This window comes from Vanessa atalanta, chromosome 11 (genome assembly GCF_905147765.1).
Source record: "Vanessa atalanta chromosome 11, ilVanAtal1.2, whole genome shotgun sequence".
NCBI lineage: Eukaryota > Metazoa > Arthropoda > Insecta > Lepidoptera > Nymphalidae > Vanessa > Vanessa atalanta.
The window spans coordinates 12,541,709-12,569,015 of record NC_061881.1 but is presented as its reverse complement, the minus strand read 5'-3'; the positions used below and the strand labels follow the sequence as shown (position 1 = coordinate 12,569,015).

The 27,307-nt window shown below is 31.1% G+C and overlaps 1 protein-coding gene across 1 annotated transcript in view; it reads left to right on the top strand.

The window, feature by feature from the left end:
- The first annotated feature begins 3,273 nt into the window (after positions 1 to 3,273).
- LOC125067348 (cadherin-89D) overlaps positions 3,274 to 27,307 on the top strand; it is a 44,342-nt gene continuing 20,308 nt past the window's right edge. The window contains exons 1-2 of the mRNA XM_047675896.1: positions 3,274 to 3,407; positions 11,433 to 11,583. Of these exons, the coding sequence (XP_047531852.1) occupies positions 11,526 to 11,583 (58 nt within the window). The 5' untranslated portion in view covers positions 3,274 to 3,407; positions 11,433 to 11,525. The remainder of the gene's footprint in view (positions 3,408 to 11,432; positions 11,584 to 27,307) is intronic.

The window sequence follows — 27,307 nt, the reverse complement described above, 5'->3', positions numbered from 1 at the left end:
ACAGATTAAAAATTACTAATAAATATATTATTATTTTTTTACATTTTACATTGTAATGAATTTTTTTTTTTTCATTGATAAATCTCTATCTATTCAATGATAACACTTATAACAAATTGATGTAATTAAGAAATGATTATTTTCGTTGTGCCCAATACGTCAAGTTAACAAAAGTAAATATACCTGTGTAGTTATGAAACATTTCACTTACAAGCGCAGAAGCTGACCAACATTTTAATATCTGTAAAATGGCAATGCATTCTTGCTACAATTTAAAAAAACAATTCAACACGATTATAATGTTTATGAACTTAAAATTATGATTTGTACAAATTTAATTAACTCGTTTGTCATAATTATGCATAAATACATTGTGATAATAATCAATTCAAAATAAGTTTTAAAAAATGTCCGTAATAGATTTTAATTGTTGTAAAATCTCTCTTTTAGCAGATTTTATTATTTACATAACCATTGTTATTTCTAGAACGAATCATTTTTTTTAATTAAGCTTTTTTTTACAAGTCACTCGTTAGTTGGTATTTTATAAAACGAAACCTTTGAATTGACGTTGGATTCAATATGTTATATAAGGTGAATATTTAATATACGAAGTACATGTTACATTTAATATACTTGGACTTGGCTGTGTGTGAAAGAGAATACGTATTTGGTTATATCAATGCCAATACCCAAAAACTTTATTTTTTTATCAACTTACAAAGTAAAAGTCATCTTTCAATAAAGGCATTTTACTTAATTTATGTGTAAGTAGCAAATAGTCGAGTCACCCAGTAGGTAGAAGACGTGAACCTTTTCAACTAACCGATGTTGGTACTGACCGATTAGTATACTTTGGATTCTTCATAGTGTTATGTCTTATGGAATTTCTCTTTGGGGTATGCTAAAGGTCTATCTTTTTTGCAGTATTGCAAAAAAGAACTGTCCGCTCTATAATCTTAGAGTTCGAGACTCCTTTCGGGGTGATTTTAATAAAGTTAGTACACGTACAGTTACTTCAAAATATGTTCACAACAATATTATGTATATTCACAATATAGATATTTCTGAAAGAACGGTTACAATCATTGTATATACACGAGAAGGAAGCTAATAGATAAAAAGGGACTCTCTTACCTAATTATGTTAGAGTCCCTTCAAAATGATGAGGAAGTATATTTATGGTTACAAACACAATGTGCTACTAATTTTTTTATAAGCGCATAAACACGTCATAATCAACACTTTTCCTATTATAAAATAGCTTAACTAATATCATTGACATTTGATTCAATACGATACTAGAAAACTGAAACCCGTTTGACGAGTTAAAAGTGAAACAGTAGGATCAGATGACCTTTTACTATGTTTATATTATTCAATACGATAGAAATTACATCATAATATTATGAAGATTTTAGTTAATTTATGCTTTACTATGTGGTGATAAATAATTTATTAGTATAATTGTTTTTTTTTTATATATAGTAGGAAGGAAGACGAGGAACTGTATTACGTGACAGAGAATTACTTCCGTCCAATGAAGTGGCGTCGCTAGAGTCATTAGTAATTCCGTCGACCGATATTTTATTAATAATAATTGGATTAAATTTCTAATTTATATAATGATGATAAAGTTTGTAGGTCAGTTTGTCAGCCCGTCTGACTTGGTATTCGATTCATCACATGTTCTGCCTCAAATCAGCAAAATTTCATTATTGTGTTCCGGTTTGAAATTTGAATGAACTAATGAAACTACAAGAATAAGGGAAGTAACGTCGAGAGTCCAAGCTTGGTGAAGAATTGACGATATAAGGGAATATTTTCTGCAGTGTCAGTGTCTATGGGTGGTAGTGCCTACTTACTACGAGTTGGCTCATATACCAGTCTGCCAACCAATATGAAATAATTGAAAAAATTATAACAAAAAAATTGTACGTAATATGTTTATGCGTGCTTCAACCAAAATCAAGGGTTATACATATATAAATTGTCACCTATTTTTTTTGTCAAAATGAACTTAACTAGGTCGTAAGTATAAATATTTGAAATGATGTTGGAAAAATCTAAATTCTAATTATTTAAGACTAAAGCGCTTTTGAATTTCCGTGAAATAAATATAAAGCTACCGTTGTTTCGGAATGTACATTTTACCGAGAGGAACCGGTGAACAAATCATTGGTAGTAAAATAATGTTGTATGTTTGTGTACATTAATATATACGTAGGTGAAAAATGTATATTATAACATTTTAGCGTAATTTCACATGCAAATAAATTTTTGGTGTAACTTTTTATTTTTCTTAATAAACTGAATGAAAAATTGCACAATGTTAAATTTCAATCGGCCTTTTTATAATGAAAACAAAGTCGACGTAGAATTCTAAATACAAATCAAGATTAGCATAACGAATGTTGAAGATTACTCAAATCGTTTCTATAGAAATTTTACCAAAACACATGTCGTGATGCGAACCAGAGCGTAAGCGGGTTGTGTCGGTCGTGACCACGAGTCAGAACTTTCACACGATCGCGAAAGGTTATTTGTAAAATTACAAAAAATAATAGCACATTCGGAAATACGTTTAGTGTTGAATATTGTAAATTCATTTAATGTGCCAAAAATTATTGTTTTAGTGCCTGTGAGCCATTTATTGTAGAAGATGAAGTATTAACCTTTCAGTCATTAATCGTATAATATTTTAATTGAAGTTGTTACCAGTAAGTGGTGATTGCACTTTTAGACAAAGAGAATGGAAAGCCTAATTCCAAACCTTCTAAAGAGGCAACTTTTACCTAACACTGATATATTCAAATTCTGTGTATTTTCTTTAATGTTAATATGTAATAAATATTCTAATTTATATTCATAAATAATTAATTATTAAATAATATTGGCCATAAACGGAAATATACAGCACCACGCTAGTCATTCAAGCAAGTTTAAAAGAGGTTTTTATTTTAATACTTTAATGTTTGTGATAAAGATTGTATTGTATTTATTTATTATTTGTGTTGTTTTGTTTTTTTCCCTAGTGCAATATACAATAGTTACAAATACACGTGATGTGTTTGGTACGGAAGATATCCCCAAAAATATATATGAATATAGTATATTTTAATTTTTAATAAACATATTTCCGCTTTCAAATAAAATAAAAATGAGTATTTATGTTATTTTGATTTTTTTGTTTTACAGAAGTTCGCAATAAGAAATTACCACCATATCTGATACGTAAGCAGATGCAACGGACACTGTCGGCGCACGCGCAGTCGCACCGGGACCCGCAGAGGTGCGCACGCCACGCGCTCTATGTATGTAGCGAATTTGACGCTTTCTTGGAAGAAACTTGATGTCAAATTTTGTGAAGCGTGCTCAGTGTTTGTGTGTGGATTTTTTTATATTTGGTAAGTTTTAAAATTATTAATTTTGATAAGTAGAGCTATGATTTAAGTAGTTTTATAATTTAGCAATATAACAAAAAAAAAAAAATACTGGGCTTCGATAGTTTCAAATTTTCTCCAATCTTCAAAATATTATTACTCAATGAATATTTTGCTTAATTTGGAGAAAAAAATCTGTGATCCACTGATAACTACAAAAGCAGGGCTTACCCTTGCTTATTGTTGTTAAAGTACGTTACAAATATTTGTATACCGTCATTATCAAGTATCAGTATTTAAATATGTTGTAAAATTTTTAAAGTCCAAAATGAAAATCTTGAATGACATTTTTTTTTAATTATACCTAAAATTATTGTTTTAATTATTTCCTTTCATCAATATTATACCGATTAATTAAATGATACTAGTGGTTTATTTTGTTCAACTACATATTTGGACACACAAATTGCGTCTCTACCTTATCTAATAGAGACAGATGACTGCGTGAATTTTTCCAAGTTTACAACAATTAGAAGATCTTCTAATCGAAGAAGAGGATCCGAATCAAGTCAACAGTCAGGCATTCAATATTTACCATCCAACCATTTTCCCATATTTATTTCTTGTCTTAACTGTAATTTTCTCACTATTCTTTTTTAATCTTAAAAATGATCATACAAATTCGAAATCTTAAGAAGTATTCTTAGTATTCTTAAGTAATTCTTGATCATGTAATATAATGACTGATATAATATTATAATAAGTTCAGTATCAAAATTTAAGAATACTTGAATTACCATTTATTTCTATTGACCATTAATTTTACATGATCAAGTATTTGTATTATTGTATGATCGTTTTTAGATCTTCAATATCTGGTATAGAAAGAATATCAAGATGAAAGAATTAGTATTGCAATGAGAACTTTTTTTTGTATCGTTGTCCTCTATTTTAAGGCGACAAGCCTACAAAGAGGCCTTACATAAAAAAAATGATTATGTTGAAACGAACGTTGTATGTTTTTCCTAATATTGCCTTAAGCCGGGTAGCTACTATATATTATATTTAAAACAGAATACTGTATAGTACAGTACATGTATATATAAACTATCAATATAATATGAAAGTTAAGCTTCGCTGTTAAACTTGATTGTCGTTAAATATTAATTTTCTATTCTATAATTTAAATATATTTTCAATATAATTTTATGAGACAATTAGAGCTGTATAAAGAATTACTTTTATTAACTTTCTTTTACAATTGTAAACGCGATATATTGTTTTAATAAAATATACTTTCATATAACACGACTAGCCATCCGTATACTTGAATAATACATTATAAAAACGATAAAAAATTCATATAAATATTTACTGCCTTTCTTATAAAAAAATGTATAGCGGATGTTTAGCACGTTTGTTTCTCTTTCTAACACGATTAATTTAATATGACAGAAGAAGACAGCGCTAACTAATTATTCCCTAGTTAAAGGTAAGGCCGTAAATTAATGTAAAATATGCAAAATATATAAATATTTAACATCGTTCTATACATTTTTTAACCTTCTGTACGTGTATATATACTTTAGTTAACTTCTCCTAAACGAATGGATCAATTTCAATGATTTTTTTGTGTGAATTTGAGTGAGTTCTTGTATGGCTTAGATTGGACCGGACGAAGTCACGCAGGGCAGTTAGTTTATCTATAAATGAGGAGTATTTTTTTCTGATGCTTAATGGAAATAACCAAACCAATATACTGTTAGATTCAGCGCGAATCGATTTAAATATATAAGATATGACAAACAACGTTTGTCGATGGCTTCGCTTGTTGTTTTTCTTATTTTCTTGTCTTTTAATTATTTTTATATCTAGACTGTTCTATTATCTATCTGTTGGCCACAATTTTTCGATGCGCAAAACTCTCAACTATGACAATGTGTCTAGTTATTTGTCTAGATATTCTAGGATATATTCGTATATTTAACGAAACAAACCGAGATACAAGGATAACTTTTAAGTGGTCGTACATACAATATTTACATATTAAAAAGATTTATATATAATCATTAACCTATATTAAATACGGTTCAAAACCAGTTACATATAATAAGGACTTAGCTCGCGTTAAAAATCTAGGTTTATCACTTTTTTTTAAATAGTAACGGTATTACATAGTATTAACGCATACATAAATATTATAATATTATACTTGTTTTTCGTTTATCGTTTGTATTTTATTTTTTAAATAAAATTAGAATATATGATGTTAAGTAAGCCGTGAGCAGGCGATGGGCCACCTGATGGTAAGTGATCACCACTGCTCATAGACATTAGTGCTTTAAGAAATATTAAACATTTCTTACATCAAATCAATGCGCCACCAACTCTGGGAGCTATGATGTTATGTCCCTTTTGCTTGCAGTTACACTAACTCGCTCACCTTTCAAACCGTAACACAAAAATTAGCGGTAGAATATCTGATGGGTGTGTGACACCTACCGGCACAAACCGAAGTCTCAAACAATCGATACAAAATCGCAATACATGCCTTTATATTTTTGTATTTTAACCTTCTACGCTGTTTGGAAATCGAATCAGGTTTTAGCATAGCATAGCATAAGCAGCCTGTAAATTTCCCACTGCAGGACTAAAGGCCTCCTCTCCCTGTGAGGAGAAGGTTTGGAGCATATTCCACCACGCTGCTCCAATGCTGGTTGGCGGAATACACATGTGGCATAATTTCGTTGAAATTAGACACATGCAGGTTTCCTCACGATGTTTTCCTTCACCACCGAGCATGAGATGAAATATAAACACAAATTAAGCACATGAAAATTCAGTGGTGCCTGCCTGGGTTTGAACCCGAAATCATCGGTTAAGATGCACGCGTTCTAACCACTGGGCCATCTCGGCCCATCGGTTAAGATGGCTCATTAATCAGAATTTAATACTTTTTAATTCTAGCATACCGTAACAAATTTTATTATTTTGAAAATGTGACGTAGTGTATTTTTAATATTATATACAATTGATAACAAAAATATGTACATATGTAAGTTTTTATATTTATTTTATTATTATGTGTTAAACTCGTAAATATATTTATATAATAATTGATTATTTATCAAGCTATATATTAACACGAGTCAACGACTAATGAATAATTAATGTAATTTTTAATTGTCTCTGTATAAATTATGTATAACAAAACTGTTATAAAATCTTGTCTAGACTACTAAAACATTTCTATTAATCATTGACATAATATCGATTCAGAAATAATGATTATAGTTGTAAAAACCGTTTAACTTGAATCTGAATATATGTAATATATTACCAAGTAAGTAGATTAATTTTAATAAAACATAAGCTTGTATCCTATAGAATATATTATTATAACATACAAAAGTAAATAATATTTACTTTCTTGACAAATGAAAGTCAATATCCAGGATATCATAAATATTTATTGAAACAAGGCAAATGTGGACAAGTAAAGAACAATTTCCAGCAGTTAAAGATTTAAGTAAAGTTTTTTTTTTCAAATAAGCCCATAAGTTAATGTTTTAAAAATAAATGTAGAGCATAAAATTGTGTCCAAGAAATGTTCTCTGTCTGGGTATTCTTTCATTACTAGGTAATATGTTAGAGAGATTTAAACCCGTAAAGTCCATCTGGGTGACCCACTAATCATATATTCTAAATCTTGTTCTGGTTTAAAGGGTGAGAGTGACACAACAACTTAGTTCTCAACATTGTTGACGCATTGGTGATATGAGGATTGATTAATATATCCAGTACCAAAGCTTATACTGATGACCACTTACTATCATATGGCCCATTTGTTAGTCCACCTTCTTACCTTTTTACTGTCTCTACATTTTGTTCTTGCGTAAAAAATAATCAATTTTATAAAACTCTATAATAAATTCGTACTAACTTTCAAAGCATATTAAATTGCAAATATAAAATAAAAATAACATCAGCACATTTTTTATATAAGCACACACTATAAATAGTCCGAGAATCAAATCGATCATTAATTATTATATCATTAATGAAAATGTAACCTGTTACCGTATTTTCTAGTATTTATTAACACAATACGTATACATATTTATAACAGTATATTTAGAAATATCGCAATGTAAGTCTGACTTGCAAATTGGACAATCTTTTCCGCTTCGAATTATTCAATAATTATAATCGTAACACACTTCGTAACAAGCGATACAATTAGTAAATAAATAAGAATTATTTCACTCTACATCGTATTATAAGGAAGACTGTGTACGAAAATATTACTACGAAGATGATATTATTATTATTAATTTTTCCAGTTTAACGTTTTGTCGTGTAATGCTCGATGTGTTCCGGATAGATTATCAAATAGTAAAGCTCTGTAATGATGTATTCTGGTATCAAGTGTAATTGAGTGAGTGCAGTTACAGAGAAACATAACATTTTAGTTCCCATGATCGGGGGCGCTTTGACGATGTCAGAAGTCTATATTACTTGAAGCGTCCCTGTATTTTCGATGAATTTAATAAATGTTATGAAATCTTAAAATTATTTTAGTATAAGGAAAAAATAATTTTAAATTCGTACTTATATATCCATTAGTATTAAAATGTAATCGAAACAAAAACCTTAACGCGAGTATCTTTAACGACTCAAAAAATTTTAAACTCATTCAGATGAAGAATGTGTGAACGAATAAAATATAAACAAAAATAATAAATACTTGTTTTAACGTGTTATGAAAAAAAACTATGAGAGAGATTTTCATGATGTGCCTACAGGTTCACTTGAAAACTACATTATGAGGTTGCTCGCTAAGCTGTCAATTAAGTTGCCGCTTAAAATAGACAACTTCATATCTTGTCTTATTTTACGCTCCTTTATTATATTACAAAAATTATGAATGTTTAAATTAGTGAGAGAGTATTAGAGCCGTGGTAAAGAAAGAAGATTATACATTAGTATATACAATAATAATTATTACAATAAATGTGATTATTGTTTTGCCTGTATTTAAAATATTTTTTTATTTAAATTTGTATATCTTATTAATTATTAAATCCAAGCTTTTGTATCACTATAGGGCTAATATCTTTTCTCTATTTGAGGAGAATATTTTTTCCACTACGTTCTAATTATGTTTGGCGACACATATATATAGAATTATAAACAAAAAAAAATGTGGGACTTCAACAGTTGACAGATGAGATTCACGCGTTCTAACTACTGGACTAATTCGGTCCATATAATGTATATAATCTTGTATAGAAATAGCCTTTTAATTTTTCAATACAAGTTCTAAGTTTACCAAGAAGCAACGTACGAATGATATCACATTTATTTATGTACGCATATTATGTTAACATATAATAGCGTGCGAATCTGCGGGAAGTTACTAGTTGTAACGCAGATCAATGAACCGTTCCGTTATCGATAATGTATTCGATATTAGAAAGCGCTTTGACTGCAAACTGCAACCGACGTATCTTCACATTACATATTATTCTAAAAAATAATATTATACATTTGTACTTATAAATATTGAGACGCATTTTATAATAAAACTAAACCAGACGACGCAACATTTTGTATAATCAAACTATTGTTTAACTGCGCCGCTTCTAATTTGAACTTTTGTCGTGACATTGAATTTCATATTTTTATCCAATAATATTTCGAATTTATCATAGCTGTAAATACACTTGCAAGTTTTGGCTTTGAACAGCTTAGTGAGGAACATATAACTTATTCCGATGACCAATATAGATAAATAGAAAAGTTACTCTGTATCTGTTCTGTTTTGCGTTGGGGAGAGACAGTGTATATACATAACTCGGATGTGCTTAGATCCCATGGTTGATGGTGCATTGACGTTGTAAGGAGTTATTTGTACTTCTCGCAGTATATACGTGAGAAGGTAGTCCATCCAACGGTTGCTTGTTAATTTTCTAGACTTCCTTTTGCAAATTTACAAAGTTAACAAATGTTTGTAGTAAGATCAATTTTATTCATTGGTAAAGAAGGCATATTATTCGATACAAGATTATATTGATGATAAAAAAGTGTAGAGTTAATGCTTGTTGACTTCCAGGCAGGAGACATAACATACATATATAATTGTATTTATCTAGCATGACTGTATTATTAGATATTGAAAAAGAGTAACTACTGAGTTTCTTGCCGGTTCTTCTCGGTAGAATCTACATTCCGAACCGGTGGTAGCTTTACTTTAAATAGTTTATTAAATGACGATTCAAAGGTGCTTCTGAAAGCCTACATGAATAAAGTATATATTTAGATTTTGATTTTTGATTCAAGTACATAATTTGAAATAAAGTTGTATTACGTTGACATTTTTTTCTCGAGACTTTTTCTTTCGATATAATCTATAATCCGACATTATACTTCATGGAGTAGTACTTCAGGAGTCTCCTTAAATAATGTATGATTTAATAAGCATTTCTAAAATAAAAACTTGCCTTAAATTTGATAATCGTACAACTATTGATTTTTTACGTACGTTATAACATAATTCGCTATTAAGACTGAAACGTTACATTAATCACAAATCATTAGCAATTTGTCATGTTGTCTAACTTTGATCATGTAAACATTAAATAATTACGTCCTTTCAAAATATGGTACATTCCATGAAAGAATTCGTTAATCGATAATTAACTTGTCCGTCGGTAAACGTTTTTGATCTCTTACTTAAGACTATCCTAGATAGGTAACCTGCCGTTAGATACTAGGTTAGTCTGCAGTCTATGTTCTTTAACTAGTGTACACGAGATAGTGTAAATATTACATTATTAAAAGAAATAAGCGCCACAATATTTCTGCTAATTTCTGTATATTACTTAACCGACTTATCAAATTAGACTAATAAAATTGGTTTACTTTGAAACAACATTTCTCTTCTTCGGCAAACAAATCTAGGAAGTAGAAAACTTCGCAACATAAAATCATTCTTATTCAGACTTTAAATGTGCTATAGAAAATTATAATACTCGCGCGCTACAAAGGATCATTACACGCAGTTGCCCGAGGGAGGCGGCGGCGTGTAACGGGTTTGATTCCCGTTACACGTTTATCTGCCACGGTTCATTGGGGTGCTTAATTATTTCGATCCGCTTACGTGGCTACGTTTTCATATTGAATACGAATAAAATATAAATATATTACATAATATTCTAAGTTGAAATGATAAACACCATTTCATTTTATTATGCAAGTAATTTATATAAAGATTTTTAACCAAATGTAAGTCATCTAGATTAACATAAATCGTAGAAATGGATTTAAAGAAATTATAGTAATAATTGTAAATAAACTTATTTCACAATTTGACACAATTCTGCAAAGCAATTTAATTAAAGATTTCTCCAAATGTTCTCTATCGTTTTCAATTAATCTTAGTATTTAATATTATTTAATGATAAACCGATCTAGATAATATATAGATCATGTAATGATCATTTAAGTTAATCGCCTTGAAATTAGTAATGATCACAATTCATATTTAATTTTATATGCTATGTTTGCAATAAGCTATGTATGTAGAGCTTTTTATATAAATGACTCTAGCATACAACATAATATTGTCTTATTAATATTATTATCATTGAGTGTACAAACGTCAAATCGCGGCTATAAAGGGTTGCATTATATTATAAATACATAATATACTTCATAGTCGAAATATTCAACTATAATAATGTATTTATCGAAAGACTAAAGTTGGAAAGACAATCAAATCTGAATCATCACCTTATCTTAAAGTCTTGTCTAGCGTTCCGCAATTAATATTGAATAATTAATGAATAACTGATCTATTATACTACGGTTTTAGTACTGACGTGCTCTTATGGTTAATTTAGGATCTATAAATATTGTAATGATTGTAGAGGGTCATATGATCAAATATACTCGTATAATTTATCCAATCATTAAATTTATATTATATGTACATTATAATGTAAAATTTAAACTGATAAATAATTTTTTTTTTCTCTTTTTTTGCAGATTACCAGTAGAACCATTTAATGAAGACTTCCCAATGGATTATAGTGTTGTGTTGTGTGAAGTGGATGCGAGCGCGTTGAAATCTAATGTACTATGACAATGTGCGCTAGAGTTGTTTTAGTGCTATTCGCACTTGTTGAGACGGCGATATGTGAGTATAATATAATATTATTCTTATATAATATCTAACACGAATTTAAATATTTTTATTAAATCAAATCATGACATTTTTTCATAGTATACATGTTGGCTCACGTAGATCCTTCCACGCAGTATGAGTGGAGTCGTAATAAGAAAACTATTGGAGCTACAAAAACTATATAGACTCTCTTTATCCCGATTTAACCTATCCACAAAAATGTTAAACCAAGCAACACAAAGTTTCACTTGTAATAATAATTAAGATAATTAGTTTAAAACTTACTTAATAGCATTCTTAAATAACTGCAGACCGAGTACAGACTGTCCTTAATGTTACAAGTCTATTAAAACAGTTAATTATGGTCAGGGGTTCACAAGATCAACTTTCCAACTTTCTCTGGCGGAACTTATTTGTGGAAAAATGAACGATTCGTTTCGAGATCATCTATCCTTTGTTTTGTTGATAAAGTTTTATTTTAATTATTACGTGTCACGGAATTCCGACATGATAATTGAATCAAAGCGAATACAATGTTCTTTTCTTTAATTTAATTAAAGTATTATTTACGCAATAATATATAAAGTCTTACTATGTAAAAAAATTAAATATCTTATCACTGGTAGTACTCATGATCGAACGATATAATATTTTAGATTTTGTTTTTTTATTAAAAAAATGAGTTGGGTCCTTTTTTGTTTTGATAAGAATATAAAGAAATATATCTTTAACATTATTTTACCGTCTCCATGGTTAATAACTAGCCGTAAATATCAGATCTTACTATTTGACTTTAAGGCTTTGGGTTAAATATTGGATCGATAAAAATTATTGTGTTGTTTAGGATTTATAAAATTAGCATTGAGACACTTCCATGCGTTATAAGGTATATGAAGCTTTTGTTCCGATCTCTCTTCGAGCGGATCAGGTTAAAGAGTGCATTTATATTAAGAAACAATTTACTGATAATATACCTGCAACCATTTCAATATCGAGATGCTGGCTCCTTTATCGTTAATTGCGTTCAATTTATAATTAATGTGTCTTTTACACGTATATATCTCTACAATATTTGAAAACAATAAAATCTTTAAAGGAATCTGGGCAAACGAATGTTTTGAATGGGAGAGCTTTTGTGAAATAGTGAATATAAAATATTTTGTATGTTTAGTTGTACTCTTAATCTCCTACTCTCCTACTCTACCTTAGCGAGATTAAAGATCTTGAACCTTAAATTGACCATTTCACATTTATTACAAAGCAAGAGAGTTTTTAATTTATTGAGGAATCTTATAGAATATAAAACAAAGTACTAAGCATTAAACAATCTTGTAATCTATATGAAACAATCGTGTATCTCTACATAATACAGTACAAAGTCACTTCCCACTTCTGTACGCTCAGGTATTTAAAACTAAGCAATGGGTTTTGATGTGATTTATATTAATAAACAGAATTATTGAAGAGGAAGGTTTGTATATGTAGAAAACCCGAGGATTTCAACTTCTCTTGTTGGAAAAAACAATAATTTTTATATAAATCGTATATATATACGTACTCATGTGCAACCGGTAAGGGTAGCGAGTATATTTATAATTTAAAGTTGATTCGGACAAAACCGCGAAAAACAGCTAGATAAAAAGTTCTATCATACTGAAGATGATGAGAAAACTCACAATAATCCCAAGCTCCCTTGTTACAAGCGAGTCATCTAGCGACACAGATCTGCATTATGTGGAGCGAAGAGATCCAATCTCGTAATGTCTGGGACGTGCGTCGTAAGCACTGTGAGCATAGTAGGTTAATTTGAACTAACTTTGTACACATGTTATAACTGGTTCTTGGAAAATTATATTAACTTAATGCTGGTAGTCACTTTGGCCAACGGTTCATCACCAGTTGGGACGTATAACGCAGTAACTGCTTTGAATGTGCATATTCAGGACAGTTACTTCGTTATACAAGTAAACCTAAACGCATAATATACTTTATGTAACATTTAAAAGTTTCCAATTATAAACGGTGTGATAAAATAATAAAACTAACGATATTATACATGTAAATATCTAGTTAGATTATTCATTATATATTAATCAAAAATTTAAATTGTGGTCAATTAATTTTAAACGTGAAAGTCTCCAAACACAAATATTACATAAAGTTTAACGGCAAAAATATTAAAATATACGGTAGAGAAAATTCGAAGGAAATGTATACGAACGTTAAATTTTTAAATCGATTTTAAAGGCGGCACCGCTCTCACTCTTTTGAAGATCATTTGCATCTGAATTATAACACAAACTGTAATTTCGTAGGCTTTCGTTTTAATTTTAATAACAATAAAAAAAAATATATATATATATAGGTGTGAAATTGTATTAGAACTAAAACGATTCAAGTGTTAATATGCTTTTTGAACAGCATTTTTCAAGTCAAAATTAATGTTAGACTAGTTTATTTAATTCTTCGTTTTCATGTGATTCTAGATTAATTTAATACTATCAGTCATTTAGTTCAGCGTCTGTCCGTGTAGTCTATCGTTATATAATCTTAATAACTTTATTATAATATCTCTTCATAATTAAGTATTCGGATGTAAAGCTGAGTCCACACGAGTTAAATAATTGATTGACAAAAATAATTAATAAATTGGCATTGATTTCACCGTCTCTATTGTAACCTTTTTCAATTCACATTTATATAAATTTACTGTAGATCCACTAATGTTGGATTTTACCATACTCGGTTTTGATTTTGTGATAATCCACCCTAGTTATTACTTTACAAAAAGTTCCATTATCAACAGTTTAAGCTTAAACCGAGGTCATCAGGATCCTCCGGATCGCTTGTTAAGAAAACACATAATAATGACCTCAATTTTTGTACTTTGCTTCATTCCCATTCAATAAAACAAATCCATAGCTCCCATGAATTTCTAAGCCAACCGAATTAATTAGTCCGAGAAGACTGGAGTATTATTGCTGAATTTTTAGCCGTTCGTTATGCAATTTAGCGCCTAATGTATACGTAATAAGATCTATAAAAGCTGAACGTATTTATTTGTATTATAATATAATATGACAAATGAAATTGAACTCTAATAGCTTATGCGAGGTGTTAAATTTGATTGCAATTGTTCTGATATCGGTCGTGGGACCCGCCTTACTTAGCGCCTATACAATATTAAGAAGTATTTTTCTCATTATCAGTTCGTTATGTGATTTCTTTGGTTGAGTATGTTTCGTATTGTTGGAAGTATGTCCGGGAAATGAACGGTTTAATAATGGTATTTACTTTGTCGTTGGTTTTTTTCCGACTTATTAAATACATAATTGTCGTGTATCTAGATTGTCTTTCGTAGTTCTGCTACATACTACAGAGGTATTTTTATATTTATGCATTTTGATGTTATTCTTCTAGTTTGTAAGACATTCAATGGAAATTTATTCAGCATTTGAACAATCATTAGACAAAGTTTATTTTGTTACTCAAAATAATACCTAGCTCTTTGATAAAGTATTTACTCTATTAATAGAGTAAATACTTTATCAAAGAGCTAGGTTTGAATAATTGCCGGATTTTGTGTAGAAAATAATGTACAAAGTGCGTTTTTTTTAAGTCATTTATTTTCTTTAAGAAAATACCACCCTCATAGTGCACAACATTCAACTTAATACATTGCTTAATTCTATTTTTAAGAAGACCAGCCACTAATTTGTGTAAAGCCTGCGCTGGGCCGAGATGGCCCAGTGGTTAGAACGCGTGCATCTTAACCGATGATTTCGGGTTCAAACCCAGGCAGGCACCACTGAAATTTCATGTGCTTAATTTGTGTTTATAATTCATCTCGTGCTCGGCGGTGAAGGAAAACATCGTGAGGAAACCTGCATGTGTCTAATTTCAACGAAATTCTGCCACATGTGTATTCCGCCAACCCGCATTGGAGCAGCGTGGTGGAATATGCTCCAAACCTTCTCCTCAAAAAGGGAGAGGAGGCCTTTATCCCAGCAGTGGGACATTTACGGGCTGCTAATGCTAATGCTAATGCTGCGCTGGTTTTGAAGGAGAGACAGCGAGGACACCATTACATGCCCCCACCTTCCCGCAATAAATACAAAGTATTTTTAAACAAAAAATGATTTTATATTATTACATCCGCGTAGAATGTAGTTGCAGATGATGGCTATTACTGAAACATTTTATATTTAAACTTCAATAAAAAGCTATTACGTTATAATTTCAAGAAATTATTATGAATTGTTATGAGTTTGGGAGTTGTCGTCACATTCGTGTGCATGACACATGTCGTCATATCAATGCTTTCCCTGAACATATCCCAATTGTATCGGATATCCCTCCCATTGGACTCTGACAGTGCGCTTGTACTTTCAAATATACTTGTGCTATAAAATATTTTTTGCATAGTTCAGTAGTCTAGACGAAATCGGCAATAAAATGAATGGTATTATCACTTTTTAGTCGGAAGAGTAAAAGAGGCGAAAGAAAGTTACAAAAATTCGATACTCGTCGTATACAAATGGATCGTTGTAGATAAATATAACATGAGTTTTCAATTACATATATGTTATCTATATTAATATCTTAGGAAGTGATTTATCTGCTTTCTATTTAGTGCACCAACGGACAGTTTCCTGTTCTTTGAGCGAATTTAATTTAATTACTCGATTGGTACTTCACGTTCTCCACAGATTCAATTAATCTTTATTGGGACTTTAATTTTAATATACTTGTTTAAATAGTTTATTATTTATTTTAATAGTTTCGATTCATATGTTAAATACTATTGTATATGTTTTAACTAATGCAAATGAATATTTGTATACCTCATCTGTTTATTCAAATTCAAGTTCTCTAACCAAAGTTGAAACATTTTTGTATATATAAGATATAACTAGGCAATATTTTATAACATCCTTGTTACAGTTCCTACGAAGTCAAAACATACTTCAAGGAAATGGTATTATAAAAAAATCTCGCAAAAACTTCACACTCGACACCAATTAGTAAGAAAAGTTTAATAATAAATTTAAATGCTTGCAGAAATCTACTTGAATAAAATGTATTTTGAATTTGTTTAAAATAAATTTGCAAGAAATTTCAACCTCTCAAAAGTTTCAAATTCCGTAGTAATAACTTAACTTAACGGTTGTATGTAAATATAACTGATTTTTAATTAAGTAAGGAAGAATTCAACCACCGTTACAAGCTGAGTGATGTTATAAATTCCCCCATAACAACCCTACTGCACGACACTCCTCATTCGTGACATGCGGCCACACAATAATATCTGTGGTAACACTGGATACTAGATTCAAATACTATACAATTATGGCTGAGTTACGCACTTTCTGTAATCACTTCGAATATTACACACATAACTGCCAAGTGATGTATATATATATACATGCGTTAGTGGCCCAGTGGTTAGAACGCCTGCATCTTAACCGATGGTTGCAGCTTCTAATTCCGACAAAAACCATTGAATATTCATGTTATATATTTAACATTTCAATTTGTTTATAATTCATCTCGTACTCGGTTTAGGTTAGCAACGAAAGAATTTTTAATTCATTAGGATAGTATTCCCGTGGGCTCGCATCGCTACCCGGTCGTTGACTCGCAGCAAAAACAAGGAAAATCGAAGGCGTAAGTTTGTGAGAACATTGCTGGTGATCGGATACGATGTTCCGCATTCCATCATAGTCAAGAGAAAACGTCTTTGAAAACGTTTTGTTTTGTCAAGAGTACGTCGTTTTTATAATAAATCATTTTGTAAGTAAAGCAGTACCTACTACTGAGCTTGGAACTTATTCTAGCAACCTGTTTTATGTGAATTGGTGGATTTTTAAATTGTTTGTTTGATGGGTGGATTAGTCCACCTGATGGTAAGTAGTCACCATCGCACATAGACATTGGAGCTGTAAAAAAATTTATCTTGGGAATTAAGACTTTATGTAATTGTGGTTGCATTGACTCCATAGAATATGTGATAATGGTAGTACCTACCCAGACGGGCTTGCAAAAATATAGTAAGGAACATCAATATTCAATGCAGGCCGCATTTGTTGGATGATATTTTCCTTCAGCGACGAACGCAAATCGAATTATAAACATACTTTCATCATAAAATGTATGACATTTCATGACTCGGCTCATTTTCATTTCGTATTAAACCTTTATTCCGGTTTCATAAGTTTCGCGCACACCAGTATGCCATATGTTAGTTTCTTTTCAATTTTCTCTTCCACTAAGCGGTAACTTCCACTAAATGTCTTGCGATGTATGGTATAATCACCATAATTTCGACTTAACTATAACATAAAACTAATATTAGTTTACTAGCTAGCCTAATGGTACCCATTACATAGCGCTATAGATATTGTTAGTTAATTTTTCCTCAATATTTATATATATTTATCCGACGGTTGCCTGATGGTTAGGAGTCACTACCGTCTATAGACAATAGCGCTGTAAGAAATATTAACTAATCTCTACATCCTCAATGCGCCACGTACTTTGGGAACTAAGATGTAATGTCTTGTGCCTGTAGTTACACTGACTCACCCTACCTTCTATCTCCAAACCGGAACACAACAATACTAAGTACTGCTATTCGGCGGTTGAATACCTGATGAGTGGGTAGTACCTACACAGATGGGTTTGCACAAAGCCCTATCAATTTAAGTCACGCTAAAAAGGACTTCTATCGTCTTAAGACTCTCTTGCTCATAATAAACCTTCTCAGTTGAAGTTCATCCCATGCTCAGGGCAAACATTTAAAGATCTTTCATCTGCCACATGGCGGTTTGCTTTAGATGTTTTTCATCGCCACCAATGCGATACGAATTGTAAATAATAAAACACTATAATACTTGCTTTATGTAATAAATAGTAAAAAGTATAATCCATTAGCAAAATCAAGTCCGTGACTTAGTAACAATAATTATACATATCACAATTCGCTGCTCACTGTACTTAGACAAAAGTGTAATTATGTAATATCTGTAACTATTATAATTTTGATTGAACGCCGGAAATGAGTACAGTAAGACGCACAGAACAAAAGCATTTTTTTCAAATGCAATTACATTTATTACGCAACCGACGCGAAGTGTATCCCTTCACTATCTTCAATCTTTTGATGTAAATTCGTCATTTTTTACTAGTTGCTTAACTCGGTTCCACTTGGATAAGAATCAGGAAAATTGTTTAATATATGTTCGTGTAACGCGTGCCATTTTTATTTGAACTTACGAATAATAATTAATACGAGTAATAGTAAGTAATGAGGTATTTTATTTATATAAAGTATATGGTTGGACTGGCTACGGGTTATATACATTGGCTACAAGATAAATGGTCACCACTGCCCATAGACATTGCCTCCACAAGAAAACATTAACCATTTCTTACATAGTAAATCCACCATCAATCTAGTGCTGTGAATCAACCAAGGTGTTGTGCCTTTAATTACACTGGCTCACTCACCCTTTAAAACCAGAACACAACTATACTAAGTATGAATGCTTAACGGTATGCGAAGATAGCGGGTTCGAACCTGAGCAAGAATTAGAGTTCGTATGTGGTTAATTTGAAAATAAAACTTCTTCAAGTGTGAAACCACCAACCCGCAGTAAAGTTAAGAGGGTAAGGAGTGATGTGAGGCAGTCAGAAATTTGCAGGCTGACTCTCTATGTAACGAGATCGTTTATGAGTCGTTTAACAAGATAATGTAAGTAATTATATTTTATTTATACTGTAGTGTCGACATAGTTGTGTGTTTATAACACGTATATGAAATGTTCGTGTGTCTAATTCTAAATAGTAGACGATAATTTTGAAGGATTTAAATATATTTTTACACGTTAACGTCAACACGTTTTATGATTAACGGAAATTGATGTCGATGTACTCTTGACCGATTTAAGTTACGGCGGTTATTCTCAATACTAAACTTATTTTGTAAGGCATAATAGTTCCCGCTTCTAACTTTTAACTAGCGACTACATTTTTCTTCACAGAAACTATTTATATATTTTATATGCACTGGGCTTGAATCAATTATCTCAGGACTAGCAGCCATATAAACTAACCACTAGATAAACGAGGGCGGTTAGAAGGTAAAATTATGCTATTTATTTTATATTATTATAATTCGATCGAAATCAGGATAAAATAATATCGATATTATTTCAGTACAACATTAATCGAGCACAAAAACTATCTTTTTAGAAAGTTTAAAGCTATGACCCAAAAAGGCAGAATTCCAGGGTAGCCACACACAGTCAAGAGCATGTTTTTATGTAGTGAAGACTGTTATGGACGTGTAATGCCTTCACATTGAATGCAAAACCCGTCTAACAACTTTCGTTTTTTAAAAGCAAACAAAATAAGACTTACTTTTAAACATAATATGTGTAATCGGTTACATAAATTAAAAGCGAAATTGAAACGCCCACTATGATTAAGCTTTGAGTCAGTTTATAATATCGTATAAAATATTTAGTGTAATTTATGTCAGTTAGTTTAATATTCAAAAAATTGTATAGATGGCATTACTAGTCTTTTTAATCGCGCTGACGTTTTGTACAAATGATTTACATATGTAAATATTTTATTCATGTCAATAAAAAGCGATTTTCAAGAGTATGGAAGTTTTATTAATCCAGTAAGGAGCGTGATCAGTACAATAGTGCAGTGTTGACAATATTATAAATTAATTTATGGCATGGTAAAATATGTAGGACTAAATTTTAGTTGAATGAAATAAATCAATGGTATTTTAGCAACTAGCCTACTAAGGCATGAGTAATCAGCGATGAGTTATTAATAAAGTATGTCGACGGAGAGATGAAGATGGTTGTAAGTTATATGACCAAGAAGTATTAGATGAATTATACATAATTAAATTTTAAGATACATGTAAATTTATATTACAGTTTATTATATAAATGCAGTTGATAAAAGCTTTAGTACTAATAAAATTGTATTGCAGTACAAGGAACATGATGGCTAATAATAAATTTATTTAAGACTGGTTGTCGCCCTCGGTTTCAAACACGTTTTAAGGGTTAGGCATAAAAAGTGGTCTTTCTGGGGCCTTAAGCTTGTTTCGTTCCAATTTTCATTAAATTTGGATTTGGTTAGGCTGTTAAAAAGCAGCAGATAGACAGACAGACAGACAAACAGACACACATACATACAGATATACTTTCGCATTTATAATATAAGTATATATTAAATTAAATCAAATCAAAATATACTTTATTCAAGTAGGCTTTTACAAGCACTTTTGTCATTTAACAAACTATTTAAAGTAAAGCCACCACTGGTTCGGAATGTAGATTCTCTTTTTCAACATTTAAAAATACAGTCGTGTTAGTTAAACACAATTATATATGTATCTAATATGCCTTCCTTAAAGTATAGATAATACAATCATAATTGCGATTTATACATTGAATCTTAAGTATATACTTGTTTCCATCCACGGCTGCGTCCACGTGTAAGGCGGGCAAATGTTAGACACTCTGTGTATATGTAATATTCTCTATTCTCTGTACACCTGATAACGTATACACCTACTTAATAATGATCAGTTGAGTAATTAAGACGTGAAGGCAACTCATATTTGCATGTATAATATAAGGATTACAATGAAAATTAAATCTAATTTTAACACTTTTTTGTAACGAAAAGTATCTGTAGAGATTTTATATATAACATCTGTTCATTTTAATTTTTTTTAACTAAATATATAGTTATTTAAATAAAATTTAAATAAAAATGTTCACAAATGAACTGCTGACAAGAATAATAAACTAAACCCAACAAGTATAACAGTAAATAATTTAAACGTAAAAATTAACATATACAATTACTAAAATCCAACAAACGACTGTACAACTTCAATTATCAGATCTTCATAATACAATTTACATAATTTAAGTATCTACAAGTCCAGCAAATAAATCCTATCTTCAGATGCAAACGTGATGTGATCTCGACCTTGCCTAACATTGGTCGTTCCATTTCGCTGCCCACGAGTCGCTTTTCACTGCACTTTCCCGCTTTCTTACCACAGTGGTATGAAGGTCTGACAACAGGAATGTCAGCAATTTTAAAACAACTACTACTGATATAGATACAAGTTAAATAGTATTTTTATTCGGATTAACCATCGTGATTATAAGTACCCAAGTATCAAAACATTGGTGTACTATAATATCTTCTATATTGAAAATGGTAGCTACTGTCCGTTAACAGTGACCGTCGTGTTTGAAATTGGATGCCATTGTCATACTAGGAACTCCCCTAACTTGGAGGCTCACAACGGTGAGCCAACCGTCGAAACGTAATGGTAGCATGCGCAAGCGATCTCATAATGCCCTCCTGAAAAAACGGATTGGGTATTCCAGTGCCCTAGGCGCCGGTGAGCCGAACATAAGCCACCCTCCCCCCCCTTCTCGTGAGGCCGTTTTTACAGCGTGAAAAAAAAGGAAGTCATTGTCATTATCATTAAGAGATTGGTCCCAACGTTCTTGGCGCCTTGGTGTTGTAAGGGATAATTAATATTTCTTACTGTGCCAATGGCTATGGGTGATGGGGACCCATGTCCATAATTTGGTCTATTTGCCGATTCGAAATTGAAACAATCATTATCAACATATTATCATTCTACATATCAATTCACCAATTGCGAGATGCTAACGTCTTTACTTATCTCTCACTTTCTCCTATTCAGATAATTGACACTCCCCAAGCTTCCTGGTCTGTCTTATATCGTTTTAATTACTTCCTAGAATGCGGGATTCTAATATTTCCACTTAACTGTATCGAGTGGTACTACTTCAATAATATGGTAATCATAGAACGGGTTTGCTGAGAACTGAGGAAAGTAATCATTATGTAAAGTTTTTAATGGCAGGTTTAACAGAAAGTTTCGTGAATTAGTTGTTGGAACTGATTATAGATAAGATTTCGAATATTTTAGTTGTGTTTTACTGTATAATACTTTATTAACCAAGAAACAACGGTTTATTGAAATTTAAATAATGTTATAAATTATTTGTGTATTCCTGTGTCCAAAATTTACTAATTGCTAACAAGACACTGTTAATCTGAATTTACAATTTAAACATCATATAATCACAAAAATTTAGCCGGAAGTTTTATTTTCTATCGATACTAAATTAGATTCAAAAGTTAGTTCGTAGAGGTCGATTACGTACGTCCTTCACTTTGAACACCGTTATGACTTGATTCATAAGATAAGACTTATCGTCCACAAATAAAAAATACTATCTACAGATACTAGAACCTGTGGCAAAATCACGTTTGCAGGAATTTTTTTTTTATTTAAATAGGTACCTTTGAGTCATATTACAGGGTCGAATGGAATATATAAATAAGACCGAGATACAAGTTGTTTTAAAAAATATTTTTAATGATAGTATTTTGGTATAAATAAAAACATGAAGTCTTATTTAAAAAAGAAGTGAGTTAATTATACTTGCCTTTTTCGTCTTATACTTACTTCTTGGGCAGATTCACGTGTCCTAACCTCTGATCAATTTCGAGTCATGCTACTAGATGCTATGTCCAAATAAATACTGGATAGTGAGCTTTACTAGTAGTTTAAGCGATGATAGTATTTGACGTTGCGATAAAATGTGAAACTGTGAAGGTATCTCGAAGCATCTTTATTATTGGTTATTATAGATTTAGAAATTGATGCCCTTTCAGTGATGTCTGAAGGCATCGTGAGCGAAGACTAGAATTATTTGACAGAAATGTTTGAATAGATATAGCTTTTGTTCTCTGATATTAGGTGCAATGAAAAAGACGTAGTGGTTAAGATAAAGTAGGTACAAAAGCTGGCAAATTTATTCACTCAAAAATTACCACTACCGCCCTAGAAATTTTTGTATTGTAGGTAATATTAAATTTCGCTGACGGTTTTTCCGTCGACCGAACCTTCAAGAAAAGAGCGTACTCCTTAAAAGCCGGCAACGCACCTGCAAGCCTATTGCAGATGTCCATGAGCGTTGGTAGTCACTTTCCATCAGGTGATCTTCCTGTTCGTTTACCACCTATCACATAAAAAAAATATAAAATAAACGTATTTTACATTCCTAGAGCGACATCAACATTGGGAGCTAAGTTGTTCCATGCTTCTGTAGTTACACTGGCTCACTCTCGGCTCAAACCAGAACACAATACTTAGTATTGCTGTTTGTCAAAAGATACGAAAGCTTAACTATTATAAAAAGTCCTGCCTGTCCTGCGAGTGCCATCAGTGAAGGACCACACTAATGTAGCAATGAGCGGTCAACATTCGTTTCTCACCTTATAACTATGTACGCTATCAAAACTATGAAATTATACCCTTAATTTTCACACGGTGGGGTATTATCTTGCTTATATTCTCGTGAAATTACAGTGAAAAATCATGATTCTATCTCGTCGCATTCAATAATAAAGGATTTTTTTATAAACATAAACTCACAACTTTGTTATTATACACTGTTTATAATACAAAGCTACCCTTAAGTAATAAAATTTTAATATTCTTGGGATAATCGAATAATAATATTGCGATCAGTAATATACATACTTACTTTGAAAGATATACCCAACACAAATAAGAAGTCTTCAATGAGTCTCGCAATTACGAAGATAAATTTTTTTACCAATCATAAAAAAACATAATAAAGCTATCACCCAATCAACTTCAAATAAGATAAGCGATAAACGTTTCAAATGCTTGTGTTTTAGGCATCTTAATTTATGGGAAAAGATACATCGTTCCGATTGAAAGGTACCGATGGGGAATCTTTATTATGTAACAACAGTCATTGTTGTTGAGATCAGATAAATATTGCGTATTGTTTGAGGAAATTTGCATGAAGGTCAATGTGATATCTCCTCTCCTATCTGATGACTGATTCTTACTTCAAAGGTACCTACGCGAATGTTTGTTGATGTATGTCCACAACAACAATATTTATATCAACGATGATGTCCTAGTGATTATTAAAAACGACAACAAATTTAATCAATAATAACAATAACAATGTACGCCATTGCAAGCGAGACAATAGAGTCATAGAAAAACAAATAAAATAAAATAGTAGATATTACAAGAGTTGTTTTGCTGTTCTCATACAAAAAGAGACAAGTATTTCAAGCTATCTTAAAAGAGAGTGAGGTATACGTTTTCAAGTGGTAAGAGATACCAAGATAGATCTAATATGATAAATAAGTAGGTACATATATGTATGCAAAGCTTAGTCCAAAGAATTTTGTAAAGAAAAATATAAGTTTCGTCCATGATTTAGAACTAATTGGTATTTATATTAACTTGCTCTAAACCACTCTTGCGTATAAAACCAGAAGCTAAAATTCGGAAGACAGAGTGAACGACCAGCCGTATTAATTCAGCCTAAGATATTTTTTGTATAAAAATTACAAAGGTGCCTTATTGCCGTGACGAACAGCGTTGGTCCGTTAACTTGCTTGCATATTTATTGAGTTAAAAAAGTAAAAAAGTTACATCAATTCGCTGCGGAATGTTAAATAATTTTTGTCCAGCGAATCAGTGATCATCAGAGCCTAAAGTTCCTTATTGAGTTCACAATTTTCAAATTACGAACAGCCGTAACTAATGGTCTTGCAAGATGTTCGAAGTTTCCCATAGATTTGTATTACTCAATACGAAATTCAAAACAACTTAGCCTCTTGTCATCGTAATAGTATGGTATTGTGATATGTGTAATCTGCTTGGACTTTCGCTGGGAATATTACTTCTAATATTTCGAAATATCCTGTTCTAAATTCAAATTCTTAATTCGGTACCAAGTTACTTAGCTAAAATTTAAATAGTACCGAAAATCTGTCCAGTAAAAATCAAATTTTGACTGACAAAAATCTCTAAAAATACTTTTGATACAAGAACATCTGTTTATCTAAATACAACAATCAACACGGTCATGATATAGAAATAAAACTAACCTAACGTGTATAATGATATAAACTGACCAATAGGTTATAGAATAATTTCTTATACAGCTGTCGATTGTTCTTTAAACTGCATACCGGCTAAAATTATGTAATAAAGATTAAGTTATAAAAAATATTTATATTTAATAAATGCTGTTCCACTACTGCCCATGCCCACTAAACATGTGCAGTGCGTCACCGATCTTGGGAATTAATCTAAGAGTGCCTGTAGTTACACTGGCTTACTCATATTTGGAACCACAACACAACAATACTAGGTACTGTTGTTTGACAGTAGAATGTATAATTAATATGTGGTCCCTATATAGTCGGGCTTGCCCAAAGCTCTACCACCAAGCTAATTTATAAATTTCTCATTTTATTTTTATTATTTATTACTGACAAATAAACTTAATTCTACAACAATGCTACAATTGTTAACAAAAAACACACTATTACATTTTACGGTGAATCTTCAAGATATCTCTGCGGTTAAAAATTTCACGGTCCATCAGCGTCAACAAATATTTGATTGAAAGTAAAAAGCTGATCAGTGGAGCGAGTCGTGAACCGTAATTCACCAATGAGATGATTATTATGAAACCATTTTTTTTCCTATAATTTGTTAAGCAATTGTATTTTAAGAAATATAGTTTGTATGAACATTAACAATGATCTTTAACCTCGATGGACAATCTCAAAGGTACTAATGTACTAAATGTATAAAATAATTAATTTTCAAAAACAAAAACTATAAAATTTCTAAAAACAATCGGTCACCTCCAAGTCATTTCAAACACAAATGTACATTTGCAGATAGAAAAGGAAAAATCTTGATGAGCTTCTTCTCAGGTATGAGGTACTTCTTTCCGAATCGGTTATAGATTTATGAGGATCGATATGAGAGTGTAATGCTTCTATATTATATAGTGATTTTCAAATTTACTTTGACGATTCAACGTAAGCCGTATGTTAGTAAGCCTAAAAAAAATTAAGGGAGGAAGAGAGATCGAGGGCAAGACATATTAAGTGTATCTGAAGATGCATTGCCAACCTAAACCTAACTTTAGGCTGCTGCTGAATTTTTCTCTATTATTTTTTATTCAACCCAGGGTGTGAACCCGAAATCTCTTGATCATTGAAGCAATTAAGCTGCTGTTAATAACTTAAAAAACCTGAACCATAAATAAATACGTTTGACACAATAAAAATGGTCGCTAAATCACTCGCAGAACACAACTTTAAGACGAACTTTCTCAATCCAAGTACCAGAGATTTCCCAACAGAATGTATGTTATCAATGAACGGTATACTTTCAATTCGTTTCCCATGCATGGATTGCGGCAATTTATCAGACATTTTTTATAAGTACAGAATTATATTGATTCAAACAAGTTGTAGGACAATTAGATTCATGCAACCATTGTAACTGTATGGAGTAAGAATCTGTGGAAATGTGGTACAGTTCTGAGACAGAAACTTTTAGTAACGTTTATAGTCTGATTCTTTATTCTAGTTATAATTATTTTGAATTGTCATGCTAGAGAATTAAATGAAATGTAATACTAGAATCTTTTCTAGCGAAAAGAACCGGCCTGAAACTCATTAGCAAGAAACTCTTTTTGCAAGAAGTAAACTTGTGCATTGTACTGCGCCCTTGAGTTAGTGATATTTTTTTTTTTTTTGCATAAGTTTGCACATGAACATCATTATA